This window comes from Coptis chinensis, chromosome 7 (genome assembly GCF_015680905.1).
Source record: "Coptis chinensis isolate HL-2020 chromosome 7, ASM1568090v1, whole genome shotgun sequence".
Lineage (NCBI taxonomy): Eukaryota > Viridiplantae > Streptophyta > Magnoliopsida > Ranunculales > Ranunculaceae > Coptis > Coptis chinensis.
The window spans coordinates 13842145-13860014 of NC_141462.1; the positions used below are offsets into that span (position 1 = coordinate 13842145).

A 17870-nucleotide genomic window follows, 5' to 3' on the forward strand; every position below is an offset into this window, starting at 1 on the left:
TGCGTAAGAAAACCTATGGGCGGAAACCTTTTGTTCTCCATTACCTTGAGACTTTAATTGGTCTCAACTTACATTTAAACACCCATTATAAAAGAATGTGAGTGGAGCATGATGCATTTCGTGTTGGTGAAAAATCACAAGCCCAGAAAATTCTCGAGTGCAAAAAGTTCGGATCACGCCAAAATAAAGCAATTCTCACCCTTACAAGTTTAAACTACGGAACTGCCCACTGTGTTTAGAAGGTTGAACTCATTAACTAGGACAATTAGAGGCCTTTCGGAGTTTGAATCATCGGTATTAATAAGAAATCCTTCTTAATAATTTGGTTTTAATTCTTGTCTTATGATACATTATAATCATAATTCTGGATTGTTTGTTCTCATACTTTGTCGTTAATTAGATTGGTCATGTGGAACTCTTTAAAGAGTTTCGAATTAACATTTTTCCCTTACAAACGAACTTTGTAAATTTTTACAGCAGCCAGTGCTGAGCACTCCCAGCGGTCTATTGTGAGACATTGAAACAGTTCCTAATAAAGTATGGCTAAATTCTGTTTTATCGTAATGGCTAAAGTATTAACGCGGCTTGTGCATCGACTCGCCTAAACTTTGGATTAGTGAGATAGTCTAATATTTGCTTGCGTTTAAGTTCTCTGCCTCGATCCACCCCAGGACTTGTTGATAGTTATTATTTATTAAGATAACGAGAGGATCTTGATTAGAATGCATAGTACGGTCCCCAAGCCATCGAACTAAGTCTGCTCGATGTCTCGTTCTGTTCTTGATTAAAGGCTGTGAGATAATTGATGTGTTTGTCGAACATGTGAAGAATAGATAAAATTGATAGCTCGATATAGAGTCGATGTATATATGTGAATGAAGTTTGTTAAGCTTTTGTAATGAGGGAATTTGTTTGCACTTTTTTATTATTTTTTCATGTGATTTTGTCAAATAGATTAATTAACAAACATTACCGCTTACTCCTGTTGGCAAAGAATTTGATTACTTTTGCATTCATAATGGCTCCATTAGAATATTTTGCTGTTTGTAAATGTTAATGCACTGTCATCTTTTTGTTATTCAAAGTCGAATCGTTGTCTATGGATTTAGCATTCTTTTGTTGTCGACTATCAATATCGCATAATCTTCTTTACCAAAAAAAAAACATAATCTTCTTTACCTGCTATACTGAACCTAATACTATAACTAGGCGGAACTTTGGGAGTCATTTAGCTTGATGAAGCCTTTTAACTCTGACTCACTGTCGCATTTTACTAAATTAGCTGTGATATAATAAAAACTTACATGATTCGACTTTCGAGAGTATTTGTACAGTCTCTCCGACTCTCCCTATACCAAGTGGTCCAAGTAGGGGCAGAGAATTTTTTTTAATGCTCCCTATGTTTTGAAATAGGTTCTAGTTATCCCTAGTTCTTTGTGAATTAGGATAACTTCTGATTTATGGCGAAACACTTTGAATACAGATCAATCTGTTAGGTAATTCTATCCTATTAGGTCCCATCAAGGCTAAAATGACTCTACAGTGATTCAATGAATAAAAAGTTCAGTTCGATCACCGTGGCTTTGGAAGAAAATGTTTGTGGTTGTTTCTCCAAGTGCTTTCCCAGGACGAAATTTTTGGCTCTGTTCCCAGCTGACGACGCAAAGTTTTCATCCTCCCTTGTGACTTGTGAGGACAATTTTAAATCATCAGGTTTTGCAAAGTTCACATAATCTGTCTGTATTTTAAATATTTTCGAGTAATCCACGCCACTTAAAGACCTTAAATGAAGGGATCCGGTGTATCAAAAATCAGCATGTACTTATATTTTTAAACCATGTGAGTGACCATGTGTTAACTAGTTGATTGCATATTACAGTAACTTCAGAAGCTGGTACTTGGCATGATATGTGACATTTGTGCTCCCAACTTTGAGATGGCCGGAACTTGTGAAACTCACCACACTAGTACATACGTGATCCAAGAAATAGCTCATAATCCGAGAAGCCCTCATAATCACCGCCAACTGAACTAACCAACACGAGACCACTTTCGTGATTAACCAAATAAAGATTCATTTAGGGAACAGCTATCAATATTCAATTGGGCAACTTATACTCTAGATTAATCATTAATAATTTCAATTTCTATGAGGTCTATTGAGTGTCACATTACTATCGGGGTGGATGTTTAAATTATTCTTGATCCCGAACACAAACAACACACACACTATTTTCAATTGATATTTATGAGATCTTACGAAAAAGTCAGTCCTGCAAAAAAAAAAAAACGATCATGGTAATTAACTTATCGAGTTATAGATAAATCCCATGCAACATATAAGAACTGTAATGTTCATTACTTCTCTGTAAATTGCAATAGTCAGTATTAAATTAGTCCTCTTCTTGTCCTTTTGATTGTTATTAAAGGAACTTCCTCAAATCTACTTGTACAAAATATAGCAAGTAAACAATCAGTACACATGGACGCAATGTTGTTTATAAGCATTGACTAGACGAACGCATTTGCATCACTCGTATTCATGGAGTAGTAGGGATCGGACATCGGCAGTTTCATGCCGCACGTGTAATAAAAAAAACTGCAAAATTAACGAAGAAGCTAGCACAAGAATTAATCCATGCACGTCCTCTGTCTCTTCTAGCTCTACGTCTGCTTCGCTCATGAATCAGAATCAATGAATCATGACATGGATTAGATAATTGTTACTAAGCCACTACCCAACGAATAGATCCCATTGAAAAGAAATGTGAACCAAAATTGAATCATGTCAGCTTATCAAGAAATTCTGTGAAGATTTTGCGTGATACTTTGACCATGGATGATGATCCGATTATCTGATATATACGCAAACTACATACTGTGGGATCAGAAATTGATACTAATACTTCCATCTGATTATTTGAGTTTTTGGTCCCCAGTGCTCTGTACTGGTAATTTTGTAATATACTTGCAAAGAAAATAAATAAATTAAGAGTCATGGTTTACCATACTAAATCAATACTTTTACAGGGCAAAGTATCAAATCCTGAGGACTTGGAGTGATGCGCATGTTTGGTACAAAATGTCTCTTGCGCTATGCTGATCGGATTGAGGACCCACCATTATAACAAAACTGGCTTTTAGGCCTGATTGTTTTGTTCATTACTTATTAGGTCTCACAAACTATACAATTGCGCGCTCTTTAGAGCTTTTTGTTTTGGGTCCATTTTTATACGCAATGAATATGCGAGAGAGCATGCACGCACTGTGTCCGCATGACTACATCTGATATTCTGATCACAGATAGTACATCGCAATATTCATCCAAAATATCTACATTTGATTTATATATTATAACTAATACTGTAACTTACAATAATTTGATTTCTTTAGAAATTGAACTGAAATACTGAATACAGGGGATTCTTGATAAATAACACCATTAGTTTAAGTGATACTGTAGTTGATATGGAGGAACTGAGATACACGATAACAAATCATCCACCACATAGAAATATGAACTTTTAGGGATTAATAAATGTGAATTTCTTAGTATAAGTTGTCTGCCCCTTGAAGGAACCTAATTGGCATTTCCCTAGGCCTTGCCCCCTACAAATCCCTCTATCCACCCAATTACATCATGCCACATGTCTACCAAGCAGACACTCCCTATCCGCCTACGGGAATGTTAACAAATCAAGCCGTTCATTTCGTTCTCAGACACGTTAACCAAACTCAAGACACACATGCACACCCCTCGCATTAAAACCTCTGCCTTCCTCTTCCACCACAATGTTTCATAACCAAAAATTTTCCAAGGATTGTGAAATGTTCACAACACAAAGTCACGATCAAGAATTTCTACAATGCCCTCTTCCTCCCAGGCCAACTGTGATTGAAAGACGATGGAAACCCAACGTCGAAATTGCTCCAAATTGTCCTAGGTGCAATTCGTCGAATACAAAATTTTGTTACTACAATAATTATAGCTTAACGCAACCTCGTTATTTCTGTAAGTCCTGTAGAAGATATTGGACTAAAGGTGGCTCCCTTCGGAACGTACCAATTGGTGGGGGTTGCAGGAAAAACCGTCGAAGTAGGTCAGTACCTGTTTCCACTAATAGAGGCGCAACCGGAACTTCGAGTTATGGGAGTGAACAATCAGGTATAGGACGTTCAAAACTCCACCAAGATGACCCGAATGGGGATAGTTCTTATGGAAATGGATCAGATGGACGTGATGCACAAGGGTCTGGTTCTTCAAACATTGATCTTGCACTTGTCTATGCCAAGTTCTTGAATCAACAACCTGATTCTAGCCCTGATCTTATGCCAGCTGACTGTCCAAGAGATTTCGATTCAACTTTTGATTTACTAAGTGTTTCGGATACGACTCCAAATACGCATGCTCAATTCTCACTAGAGCAATGTATTGATGGAAGCAATGTACCATCCGATCCATCACCTGAGACTAATTTAAGTGACGGGCCCGATCAAATGTTTTCAGGTGAATACGAATTGAATTATGAGGAACCACAGAGAATTTCAGTCTCTCAGTCTACAGACATGGAACTAAGTAGTTATGGACTGCAACCATTGGCCCCCTCGGACAACCTGGTAGTACAAGATATGTATTGGTCAAATTCTCCGATTGGTGGTGCAAATTTTTCGTGGCATGCTACAAATTTAGAAGGGTTCCATTCAGTTAATGTTACTGATGATCACTCACTTCATTCCAACTCATTAGATGATAACTGGAGTTCGTTCGATCTTTCAAATTTCGATGCTTTCACAAGGCCTTGAAATGATTTCAGAGGTAGAATTTTTTGTTCATTGCCTTAATTTTCTTTTCTCCATTTTACTAATGTATACACAAACATATATACTCTTCACTCTCCAGCGAAAACTTATGAAAAACTTTTTTTTCATAATACTCTCCATGAAAAACTTATGAATGTAACATGGAGACTCACAAAAAGTTTATTAATAAAACTATACACTTCTCACTTCCATCTGCTTATAATTCACTGTTCAAAACCCATTTCCAACTTTCATTTAATATATTAGATGTGTTCGAGGTGGATACCAAACAATTGCTTTGGTAGCAATTTGCCAAAAAAACAAACCAGAAAGTTATCTCCAGGTGTTCGCAAATTTGGTAGCAACCAATTGTTAGTCACAAATTTGCGTCCAAGTTTGCGGATACGGCGTTGCACTAAACCTGGCGCACGCCATTTCAGCTGGCACACAATTGGGCGCCACTCCCACTAGAGCGTGTCATTTCAACTGGTGCGTTTGTAGGGTCCCAGATCACGTGTGACCAGTGTTTGCTACCACCTAGAGACGACACTGTTTTGCTACCACAATTCGGCAAACTTGTTCACAAAATTTATCAAATTGCTACCACCGGCCACCTGGAAATACTATTAGAGACATATGATATTACTATCAGTCTAATCCAAGTTTCTAAAAATAGTAAAAATTGTTCTCCACAAATTTAAATGCGCGCCTTCTCTTGTATAATAGGAATCTATGTGAAACTTGAGAATCTATGTATAGACTCCCCGATGGCCCTAGCATGTTCGGTAGTTAGGTGCTTGGAACGTCGAGTTGCATACACTGCTCTCCTTAACCCTTGGGCCCTAGCATGCCTTTCTCTTGTATAATAGGAACAGAGATGTTTGTTTCTACTCTTAATTTTCTAGATGGGTCATTACTGTGTTTTCACTTTTCAGACTTTAGATGGGCCTGGCCCATTTGATGAAATGCCACAATGCTTGGGCCTCACAAATACAAGGGCTAGGTCAACTCTTTTTTTTTCCCGATAATTTGGGCTAGGTCAACTCGGCAAACAAAACCTTTGAAGAGTGATGCAAATTCCATCAACCCTTTGATGTCAATATGGCATCTAAATTTTATAAAATATTTATTTCACATTTGTGGCACTGAGTAGTGAGTACTGACTACCTGGTAAGAGTTACTATCAAGTGATGACTGGCCTGTGCTTATAGCGTAGGTCATCCTTGGAAGGAAAATAATAATAAAAATAGTAACGAAAAAAGAGATGACTGATGTGTGATATATTAGTATTTCCCCGTACCGTATGGCACAGATGCGCGCACTCCACCCCGTACGACATAGATATGCATAGGGGTGGCAATGGGTCGTGTTGGGTCGGATTCGTGTCGTGTCATACTCGGGTCACGTGTTAGGAGAGCAAACCCAAACCCAACCCAATTACTAATCGTGTCAAGTTTGTCAAACCCAAACCCAACCCGCATATGTAACGGGTGACCCGCTAAGTCAGTGGGTCAATTTCGGATCGGGTTAACAGATAACCCGTAAATTCTTTTTTTTTGGATAAAGAATATTTTTTAATCTAAATAATAAAAGAACTTGTAAAAGTGCGCAAACTGCGCATAGTTGTTGAAACACATCTACTGAACGCCTTAACTTGCAAACTGCACATAGTTGTTAAAATGTTTGGAGTCTTTATTATCACGATAATTGTACATACGAGCATTGGTAGAACAACAAACATGACTTAACACAGATCAATATTATTCTGATTTCTGAATCAACTCAAATTTACCATCATGAGATAATGTTATCTCAAATTGTGGCAAGAAACATGTTAGTGAAAGCTAAGCATCATATACACAGAAGTTACAAAGGGTTGGGCAAGAATTTGTTCCCAGCCAGACTATTCTGCCATCAGAAGAAAAGAAAATGCAATAGATGTCAAACTCCTACAAGAGCGCAAGAATATTAAATACCACTAGACTACTACTCTACTACATAGTGACTTCAATCTCCAAATTAAAAGCCACAAGTTAAACTTTAGCCTTCCTTTGTATTAGCCACTTTCTTCAACCTCGCCCACAATTATTCCATTCTTATCAGTCACGTTCAAATTTGTGACGTCCTCGCACAACTCGTCCACATTGGGCTCCATATTATCTATATTAGAAGGAAACCATTTGATGTTAAAGAAATTAACATGGCAGGACATAACAAAAAACAATAGAAAAAAAGAAAAGAATCACACACCTGACAGTCCAAATATCCAATCACGAGTGTAAATTAAAGCCTCAACATTTGCAGGCTTGAGGGCACTACGAAACTTATCGACAACCCTACCACCAATACCGAAGTCGCTTCGAGGCAACAGTTGATATAGGAAGGGACAGAACATCACGAGCCATTAAAGAGAGATCAGGGTATCGATAGTGATTTCCCTTCCAAAAGTGAAGGACATCCAACTCTAATTTCCTATCCAATCTTGGTTCATCCAAGTATAACTCTAATTGATTTTTTTTGGTGTGAGTAGACATTTCTTCATCATCAAATGTGTCAAAATCCTGGATCATAAGATATGATAGGTGGTATATAGTCACAACAATATAAAATTGATAGAAATATAATTAAAGAACCATATAAATGTAGTTTTACCTCCATAACACTATCAAGGCAATCTGGAGAATGATTTGATGGATTCTTTGAAGTGGTACTGGTAGACTCATTAGCATTTTGCATATATTGAGCAAAAAGAGAGGATAGCTTAGTAGAAACATCATCTAATTGAGGTGAATCCTTACCAAAAAGCCTATTGTAACACCACTTCACAAATTCTAACTTGTATCGAGGATCTAATATCACAGCAATGGCAAGAATCCCAGAATAATCTGACCAGTACTTCTCAAATTTAAGGTTCATTTCAACAGCCATGGACCGCAGAAAATAATCACCATCTTTTATAGCTTTGGCCAAAGTGTCTTGCACCATAAACACTTGGGAAAGAACAAGTTTGATGTAGGATACTTGTGTTCCGAAAATATGCAAGTCCCTTATAAAAATATGCAAATCACCTTATGTAAAACATTACATCCCCAAAACAAGTGCGCGTGTGTATTCTCAACCCTACTCCAAGAAGTTCATAAAACACACCCAAAAGACAAATCTTCTCAACCCTATAATTTCTCCAACAGACAATCAGTATTAACTCACTAAATGAATAAAAGCATTACGGTAGTAAATAGCACTTTCAAGCATTAGAAACGTTGAATTCCAACGAGTTGGAACATCTTGACGCAAACCCTTTTTACGTTCCAAAGAAACTTGTGCAATACAATTAGAGAACATTTGCTTTCTTTGTTGTGAACCTTTCAAATACTTTACACTTTCTCTAATCTTCACAAATGAAGAATCAATTACTTTTAACCCATCTTGAACAATAAGATTTAGAATGTCGCCTGACAACAACTAACATGTAAATATTCACCGTTACATAATAAAGCATTCTTCAAATTAAGTTGGTTCTTCAATAAACCAATAAATGAATTATTAGAACTAGCATTGTCTAAAGTCATAGAAAACAACTTCTTTTCAATTCCCCACTCGATCAATAAATTATAAATTTTCTCAGACAACGCAATACCAGTGTGGGGAGTAGGCATGAAACGAAAGTTCAAAATTCTCTTTGTAACTTCCAATTAGTATCAACAAAGTGGGCAGTGAGGGAAAGATAACCATCAGTGCTAATGGAAGTCCACAAATAAGAAGTTAGACTAATTCTTCCTGGAATGGAATGCAACAAGTCTTTAACAACTCCTTTCTCTGTCTTATAAATATTTAGGATGTGGTCCTTAGCAGTATTTCTAGATACTAACTTGATTCCTTCATCAATATAACTCAATGCATCCCTAATTCCCTGATATTCAACAAACTGAAAAGGTAACTATGGCCATATACATTTTCTCTCGAAACTTTTCAAGATCAAACTTTTGGGTCCTCATTGACAAAGAAGATTCGGAATTAGACAAAAACATTTGTCCTAAGTCAGCGGTATTTCTCCTAATGCAAGACTTAATATGGCTTAATCATATTACCAAATCCCATTTTATGTCACACAAATAAACGACCCCACACTTACGACACTTAGCCCCCTCGGCTTTCCCATCACATGAACCGGTAACAATTCAAAACAATTCCAAACTTTGAAGTTTTCTTACGAGGCTTACCATTGTTTGTATTTTGTTCAAAGACAAGTGGCTTGAACTGCAGTTCACAGGAGTCCTGGGTCTCTACGTCTACAAGATCAATATGAGTTGGCGCCACATTGTGTTGTTTAGCAACTTCAAACTCCATCTATAAGAAGGAAAACAAGCAGCAAGAATAAACAACTTAGTTAGAGATGTCAAAAAGTGAATCTAATAATACTATACGTACTGTTCACGTTTTATAAAATGGCTACATTGAACTGATTGAAGTGTTAACATAATGATATAAAAAAAGATTAACTTAATTAATAATTTAGAGAGGGGATTATTCTTTCCAGATGTTATTGGAAGCTTTTTCATACCATTGCACCAACCACATAAAATAAGCTAAGTAAATAGAAAAATAAAAGATGAATTACCAGTAAATCAAGGTAAGGGGTTTGAGAAATTTAGGCAGTAGCTTAATGAGAATTGGGGTTGAATACTTGAATGTGAGTATGTGACTTTGACGGCTTCATTGTTCTCTTTATAGAATTGAGACTAGGGTAAGATATCTTTTATTGAATATTTGAATGAATCTATAATATTCGATCTATATGTTGGATTGCCGGTTGATCCTTCTCAATCCAGGTGGAGGAGGAGGAGATTCTGGTAAATTAATTGTTGTTGACTTGTTGTGGAAAGAGAACACGGTATGTACTTGCGTCTTGCGCACCTTAACTTGGGTTACTAGACCAGAATTCCAGAAACGTTATTTTGGTTTTTATGGACCAATTTGGAACATTAACGAGTTTGAAATGATAAGCTCAAAGTTTCGATGGAATTTCGTACGACATTCAGTTTGTTTGATCTTTATCTTTTTAGTATTTTCTTTTAGGTAATTGGTAAATTGGGAATTTGGGATTATGATATTTAATAAAATACGGAAACATATATGTTTAAGACTTTAAGGACTTAAAACAGGTCTTACGGGTCACGGGTTGATGACCCAACTCATTGGACCCGGGAATTAATCGGGTATACTAACGGGTTATTCGGGTTAACATGTGTGACCCTAACCCAACCCATTTATTTGACGGGTTTGGCGGGTCAACCCTTAAATGACCCAAAAGCCTTTTTCTCAATCCAAACCCGCTAATTTCGTGTCGGGTTAGCGGGTCGTGTACAAAACTGCCACCCCTAGATACGCACGCCTTCCGCGCCCCCCGACGCACATCCCCCTATTTTTTTTTAAATGAGCTCATACTCATATTTCCAAAGACCAACAATCCATAAAAGTCCAGCCCAAAAATAATCTAGGCCTTTTTTGTGTGGGTGGGTGAGGTGAGAAAAACTTTTAAACTCATCCCAAAAAAACTTGTTAACTTGTCCCAGAAAAACATTTTAATGGCTATAGTTAGGGGGTGACATAACTATGTATTACCTTATGAGGTAAAATTTGTCAACCCACTCTATCTTTCTTTGTTATATAGACTAGCTAGTTTGGCACGGTATTTTTATCAAATCTCTTCCAAAGTAGTAGTTAACGTAATTCAATCAACCTTCTTATTACATGAGTTTTGCTCATGTTCATCCTTACAGTTACAACTTTGTGCTTAGCTTCCACCCACCCAAGTCAGAAAATAATAATAATAATAATAATAATAGTACAAAAATGAACAAACACAATACACTTCTCAATGTTGATCAATAGCAATAGTCCTTTTTTTGGGTTCTCATAGCTTCGATAAGTTCACCCGCTGTAGTAGGAAAGAGCAACCTACAATAGCATTACCCAGACCAAAAAAACTTAGATATGAAAATATGCTTATATTTGTTTATATAGAATTATAGAATTAGATATATAACATACAAAATTTATCTGAAAAAAAAGATAACACACAAAAACAATATATATTTGTAAAATGTATCTTAAATACTATATATTTGATTTGGTTACCCAAAGTTAAATCCTGTTAATCTACAATAGCATTACCCATACCAAAATTAGATCTGTAAATATGCTAACACATTTGTTTCTATAGAATTATTGAATTAGCTAACACACAGAAAACAATACATATCTGAAAAATGTATCTAAAATACTAATAATACTAATAAAATAAATAGAAAATTATCTAAATGATTTGGTCACCCAAAGTAAAATCCTAGCAAGTCTTTCCCCTCCAGCTAAGGTCATCATGGAGGGGCACATTAGAGAATGAAAGCCCCCCTTTGTCTCCAATGTATCAAACATCATAAGATGGATAGAAATAGCACGGGAAACATATATGTCCACATGTACACGCGTTCGGGCTCAAGACAAAAACCGGCCTTCGCAAAGATCTTGTATTAGCTTTAAAAAAATCTCTAAAATGGTGTCTTCACTGGTGTTGAAGGATAGTCATCAAATGCAATATTATATCAGATAAAGGTCAAAGGTAACGAATAGAGATGTAAAAAACATGTTATGAATGCAGCTTTTCGAACGTTAATAAGATGTCATAAGACATGTGATATGAACCCATTATCCAGGTAACCCCACATGATATCTTTAGAGACACCTATTTTCCGTGCATGTGTTTTCTTTCCGAGTCTGGATGAGCGACAATTGTTTTTCACTTTCTTACTAAATGGTTAGTCTATGGACTTTATGAACTCACTGTAGAATCTCGACATAAATACTATGATCCCTTCAATAATTGGCATGGTATGTATTCATAATATATACATGCCACGCAATCTGCTCCTCAAGATTATATGTTGTAAATCAGTGTAGAATGAAAATAAGATACACACTGGTAGTCTTGAAATCATTCGACGCGCAATAAAGAAAGTATTCTTCTCAAATCCTAAGTACATTGTATTGGCACTAAAGGATAAATGATAGGTCATCACATTCCTAAAAGAAACTACTTGAGCATAATTCTATTACTAAATATTGCATTCCTTTTCATGAGCCAAACACAAAAGACTACCACCCACCCACCCCCAAGCCCAACACTACACATTCCCAATCGATGATAAATAAAACTGAGAAAAAAAAAGTAGTATGATAAAATAAAGCAAAGTGAGACCTGCATTGATCTAGCTGTCACATGCTTTCTTATCTATGCCATATGGGAGGCTCCACAGGACATCAACATCATCAACTTACCTGAAAAAAAAGAAGAAGCCATTTAAACAAATCATAAGAAGAAAAAGTTTCATTAACAATAGAAAACATCATATTGCACGACTTACAAAGTTCATACATGAAATCATAAGGTAATATGTACCATTGAGGCAGAGTCCTTGAACGTACACACCCACCAAATATATAGCAAAGCACGCCATCTATAAGTCCTTAAATCATCTTCACTATGAAATCGGCTTCCTTGAAATGAATGGGGTTTGAGTTTTACCATTGCACCATATGAGAGTCCTGCAGGAAAAAATATACATTTTATCGAGGCAGACACCATTGAACATAGTTCCTAATTTTGGACTTGAGCAATTCCAACTTATGATAGTGGTGCACTATCAACTCATCATACATTTTTGTGACTTTTGGGTTACAAAATTGAAACAGCTCAAGTCTTGATAGTGGTGGGCTATAATGTTATTAAATGAGAAAGAAAAAAATACTGATTTTGATTGTCATGGATACTCCTCCAATGTTGTATTAAAATGATAGACTTTTATACCGTATACATATATCTAAAATAATGGTGTAGGCAATATACCTTTAAGTTGTTAGTTACGAATACTTTTCAAAAGTGATTTATACTCACTCTCAATTTAGGGAACCCATCACCCTCACCTGCAAATTGGAGGTTAGAGGTGTAGTTGCATCAACTATAACAAATTGCCCAACGGGGTAACCTGTACAAATCAATTTACCGTTGGCTTTGATCTTCATGAAGTCAGTGCGCAAAATATAATTATGTAAAACCAATGTAATATTATTCTTATGGCACATTCGGCACCTCACCAAAGCCACATCCCATTACTTCATACAAAAAGCCATTCTGGAAATATAAAGATTAGTAGATTCAAATTAAGAATACATACATGAACATTAAGAATCCAAAGCTCAAAAATGAAAATGCACAACTTCGACTAAACTTTGTCTGGTCCATATATTCCCATGGTATTTGGATGAAAAGATTAAATATTGCGTAAGAAAGTTACATTTTGCAACCAAAGGATGATAACATATCAAGAAAACAAAAAGTGAAGAAGACCATTCAAAGTTCAAACAGTAGAAGAACACATTCAAACAAATAGAATATAACATTTGGTCGTAGACACCTCTAAAAATTTATTAAGCTCCTGAAGCTAAAAAGTGGAATAGGTGACGGAAAACCACATTATAAACAACTATCCAAAAAACAAAGACAAATGGTATTGCAAGGAAAGGGGCCTCGACATTAAACTCAAGAAATCAGTATAAAAGTACACTAAGAAATATATTCAATCTAGAAGTGATACAGAGAGTTATATCCACACAGCATCATTGTATCAACCATTACACAGGCAAAGGTTTCAATGTTTCAATAAGCATACGTATGCATGATTAGTACTACCGTAAAGTCCACAAATAACCATAAAGCAGTTTTTTAAAACGGTAAATAGAAATAAATTTCGGGAGAATTGAGGGGATTCAAAATTGAAACATAGACTTACCTAAGTTTCAGATGTAATACCACAAATGCTCCTTTTCCTGAATTGACATTTTCCTGAGCAAAAAGGAAGAAAAATTTAACAATACGAAGAACAAAGAGAAAGTAAATAAGAAAATGAATATATGCTTTTGTTCATCGACTTTCTGTGTGACAGAGTATTAAAATTGAAACTACTTGCTGTTTGATGGGAGAAATTTTTTTAAAAAAAAAAAAATACAACAAAAGAAAATGATTAAAATAAAGCGGCATACCTAAGAAGAAGAAGATAAAATTAGAGAGGGAAAGTGCTTGGTTACTGGTGTTATGTGGGTTAATTTTAGAAGGTGAAAAAGGAGTAGAAGAGAGAGAGAGATTGAACATTGTAAGTGAGAAAGTTACGTAAGAAGGTGGAAAGTTTTATTGTGCTTCAATTTAGAACTCGAATGGAAATTAGATACTGAGAAGTGAGAATGAGTGCAATTAAGAATCTAATTACATCGCAAAAGAAACGAAGAGTTTTGAACGAAGAGTTTTGTTTGTTTAATTTCACAATTAAGAATCTAATTAATATGTAATCCAACTCACGCTGTCATCATGGCACTCGTCCCGACCCTCGATTTATACCTCTAAAATCGAATCCTAGCCGCGAGTCAGAAACCGAACTGTTTTTTTTTTTTTTATCGGTAAGTTTATCTATTGTATAAGAAAAAGGAAAGTTACAAAAGTGTGTGAACTCCAAGAGGATTACTCGATCACTAGCTACATACTGATCGATAACACCTCATATCAGGTTCATGTTAGGGCATCTCCAATAGGGTGTGTATTTTTACACCTCCACATAGGTTCCACATAGATATCATTAGGAGTTTACACTTCTCAATTAACTTTATTATATGGTATGCTAATTTACACACAAAGGCTTCTCCAATGGAGAAATTTTAAGAATTTGTAAAACTTGATTGTGGACGTTATTTAGGATGACGTGTGAGATATCTACAAGCTACGTCACTTTTATCTCTTCCAAAATTAAAGCTATGGTTGATTTATATAAACAACTATATGTTGCTGAAAATTGAGGAAGAGGGAGGATGATCGAGCTTGAAGTTGGTCAAAGACTCGTGATCGCTGAATCACGATAATAATTGATTGTCGTCAAAACCGACCAAAATTTCAATACAACAACCAATGATCCGAAAGCAAAATGCAATAGCTTTCATGGAGCTTTCTCTGATTTGTTTTTATCCACACATGAACCATCTATGTTCTTAAAAAAACCCTCATATCTTCCTCCAGCTTTCAAATATATACCTTAATTAAAGAATCCATAAATCAAATTAACCACGCCAACTACTTTAATTTTTGGATGGGCTCATCAAGCGCTTTCTCCAACTTGTTTGCAGGTTGGCCCAATTTCCCCAACAGGTACTTGATCGTCATTATGTGAGAATCCCCTTTCTTTTGAAACGGAGTCCAACTCTCCCTTGAGTTCAATTCCATTAAAGATACCAAACCAAGTCTCTACTAAAGTGAAATCTGCCCCTTTAATTCATAAGAATAAGGATGAGTGAAGTCGTGTTGTCAATTGATTAACTAAAATTTAATTGCTGAAAACGTGTAGATATAAAAAGGGAGAATCGAACCAAACAAATTATTTGGTTTCAAGAAAAAAAAATAGGGAAAAAGTAGATAAAAAAAAATGGGGAAATTAAATTGAGAAAAATATGTTTGGTCAAATTATTTAATAAAAACTCAATTTATTAAACAGAAAAACTAAGAAAGTTTCAAACTGAGAAAGATGGGTCAAACGTCATTTAAAGTGTCGTTCATTTTTTTTTTATTCAGACGTTTCTTTGAGTGTCACCCAAGTGTTTTAGCCACCTACGATCTACCCCCCCCAATTGATTTTTTTTTTTGTCATTAGGGGTGTAAACTTTAAACTTTATGCTGTTTACACACCCTATTGGAGATGCCCTTACAAATCTATACAACCCATTAGGATTCTCCCTATACAACTACAAGAAAAAAGGCTTTATATCGCTGTTAAAAACAGTCACAAAAAGTCTTTTGACACTGTTTTTTTTTTCCAAAACCGTGATGGAGTGAGAGTCATTTATTTTTTTCCCAAAATCGTCACAAATATTTATTCCATACTAGCCTCTCTCTACCATAAAAAACAGTAACAACTGCTCAAAAACCGTCACAACAAATCAGACAATTTGTAATGGTTTTAAATAAACAGTTATGCATTCATCATTTTTAATGATCATAAAACAATAAAAAATAGTAACAACTGCTCAAAAACTGTCACAACAAATCATATAATTTGTGACTGTTTTAAATAAACTGTTATACATTCATTATTTTTAACGGTCATAAAAAGTACCATTAGTCATGATGGTTTAGATAAAACAGTGATATATATATATATATATATATATAACCCCCAAAATTGGAGACCTGCAATAAACTACACACATTAATAAACTACATATCTGGATATGATCTATTAAATTTCAAATAACACTCATATATATTGCTAATTTCATTGAAACATTCCAATCCCATTGGATAACCAATATATATTTGTACTTAATCATAAAACGTAATGAAATAAATAACACGTTTCCAATCTAATTCATATAAATATAATCAGTCTAATCCAAATCCAAATGAAAAAATAACTTAATCTCGTCAAATTCGATAACCCACATATATGTCTTCAACCTTATGGTTCATTTTCATCTTGAGAATAGTTCATAATACATTCTTGAATAAACATAACAAAATCCATTCGAACTTTCGTCCTTGTCGGTGAAAGTCTTTTCATTGCTAAGATTTTTTTATCTGAAACATAAGAAACATCATTAATATATATGAAATAAAAAAACACGGTTGCTAAAGAGTCCATACTTTTATTATACTTTTTTACAAAAACTAGAATCATATTTTTATTACCAACATAAATCACACCAAGAATTTGTTCATAATACATAATTTATTCACAAAGAAAATAATAAATAACTCAAACACTTGATTTAACATCAAGTTTCATAATCTAATAATAATCCAATTTACTTAACCAAAATAGTAATCTACCTACGAAACCAATCCATAACAAACAAACTTAAGCGAGCTACCAATGCAAGTTTGTGTTTACTAACTCTTTCCTCCATCGAACGTTACTAACTTATAACCTAAGAAACAATGTGAAGAAGAATATGTTAGTTTGTTTAATAAGTAACATTGCCTTACCACACCCCACACCAAGTGCACTAGGTGAAAACATGATTTTTTTGACTCCTGGTCCGGATAGGAATTGACGGGTACTAATAGTCAAGAATATATTTGACGGGCTTTTTATTAAATTGACGGTCCATAACCGTCAAACAAAAAATTGATGATCCAAGCCCGTAAAGAAAATTTTCACCGAAATCCCAGTCAAAGCGCGAATACCTTCCCCCCAAAATTTTCGCTCCTTTCCAATTTTCTCTCTTTCGGTTTCTATTTGGTTAAAACTCAACCAAAAACTCACCGTCATATACAATCTCCTTCCATACCTCACAAGCGCAGCTACTTCTTCGACTCCATTTGCAAGCCTCATGGATAACTTCAAACAACTTCCGCCAAAGCTAACAAACTCAGCAAGCTTCAATTTCACCGGTTTGTTTATTTTATTTAGAAAAGATGTTATTTTTTCTTTAATTAGTATATTGGGATGATGCATCTTTCTCATGAAGTCTGTTTTCAAGTTTGTGTTCTACCCTTTGAAAGTCATAATCCGGCCATTCTCTAAAACTCACAGGACTCTTCTAATTTACATCTAACAATGGTAAAATATATAACTATAATATGAAATTTATATTCTCGAATCATTAGGTGTGACACAAGAAAGTTTTATTTTTGGATTCAAAGAATAGAAAACCATATATTTTTCCATGTAATCAGAATAAAGAATGATATAATTGTGAAATAACAATCTAAGTACAGTATGAAATTGATGGACTTATTATGTGACACAATGCACGACCGACATGTTTAAATAAAGTTATGTGCTACAAGTAAATATATATTCTCAGTCTGAATAGAGGGGAAAAAATAAATAAATTAATATATAGGTGTTGGCTGGAATGACATTAACTTAATTGGTTAATTGCCGGCGCAGTAGGATATTGAAAAACAATGTCACCGGTAGTTGGCGATGATTGCGCCAACACTGCTGTCAAAATAACGTTTGCAAAAATACACA

The 17870-nt window shown here is 35.1% G+C and overlaps 2 protein-coding genes and 1 long non-coding RNA gene across 4 annotated transcripts; 1 reads left to right on the plus strand and 2 right to left on the minus strand.

Moving 5' to 3' along the window:
- The first annotated feature begins 3805 nt into the window (after positions 1 to 3805).
- Positions 3806 to 5010, plus strand: LOC147486145 (uncharacterized). The gene has a single exon (XM_086570958.1). The coding sequence runs from the start codon at positions 3829 to 3831 to the stop codon at positions 4801 to 4803; it is 975 nt and encodes a 324-aa protein (XP_086427084.1). The 5' UTR covers positions 3806 to 3828; the 3' UTR covers positions 4804 to 5010.
- Positions 5011 to 6542: 1532 nt separating this feature from the next.
- LOC147486146 (zinc finger BED domain-containing protein DAYSLEEPER-like) lies at positions 6543 to 9034 on the minus strand. Its single transcript, XM_086570959.1, has 4 exons — positions 9021 to 9034; positions 7453 to 7820; positions 7051 to 7361; positions 6543 to 6960 (listed from the first exon to the last, which is right to left on the minus strand). The coding sequence occupies exons 2-3, from the start codon at positions 7783 to 7785 to the stop codon at positions 7137 to 7139; spliced, it is 558 nt and encodes a 185-aa protein (XP_086427085.1). The 5' UTR covers positions 7786 to 7820; positions 9021 to 9034; the 3' UTR covers positions 6543 to 6960; positions 7051 to 7136.
- A 1487-nt stretch (positions 9035 to 10521) lies between these two features.
- On the minus strand, positions 10522 to 14361 carry LOC147486147 (uncharacterized). Of its 2 annotated transcripts, none has more exons than XR_015201161.1 (6): positions 14210 to 14361; positions 13647 to 13699; positions 12704 to 12780; positions 12257 to 12402; positions 12056 to 12135; positions 10522 to 10758 (listed from the first exon to the last, which is right to left on the minus strand). It is a non-coding gene; the product is annotated as an uncharacterized LOC147486147 (long non-coding RNA). The 2 variants fall into 2 exon arrangements; XR_015201160.1 differs by lacking the exon at positions 12704 to 12780 and adding an exon at positions 12781 to 12842 and having other exon boundaries at positions 13897 to 14215.
- Positions 14362 to 17870: the final 3509 nt, after the last annotated feature.

Coding starts and splice junctions, on each gene's coding strand:
- LOC147486145 (XM_086570958.1), top strand. CDS start 3,829: ATGTTCACAACACAAAGTCACGATCAAGAATTTCTACAATGCCCTCTT.
- LOC147486146 (XM_086570959.1), bottom strand. CDS start 7,785: ATGGTGCAAGACACTTTGGCCAAAGCTATAAAAGATGGTGATTATTTT. Junction 7,362..7,452: donor GCCTTGATAGTGTTATGGAG/GTAAAACTACAT, acceptor CTTATGATCCAG/GATTTTGACACATTTGATGA.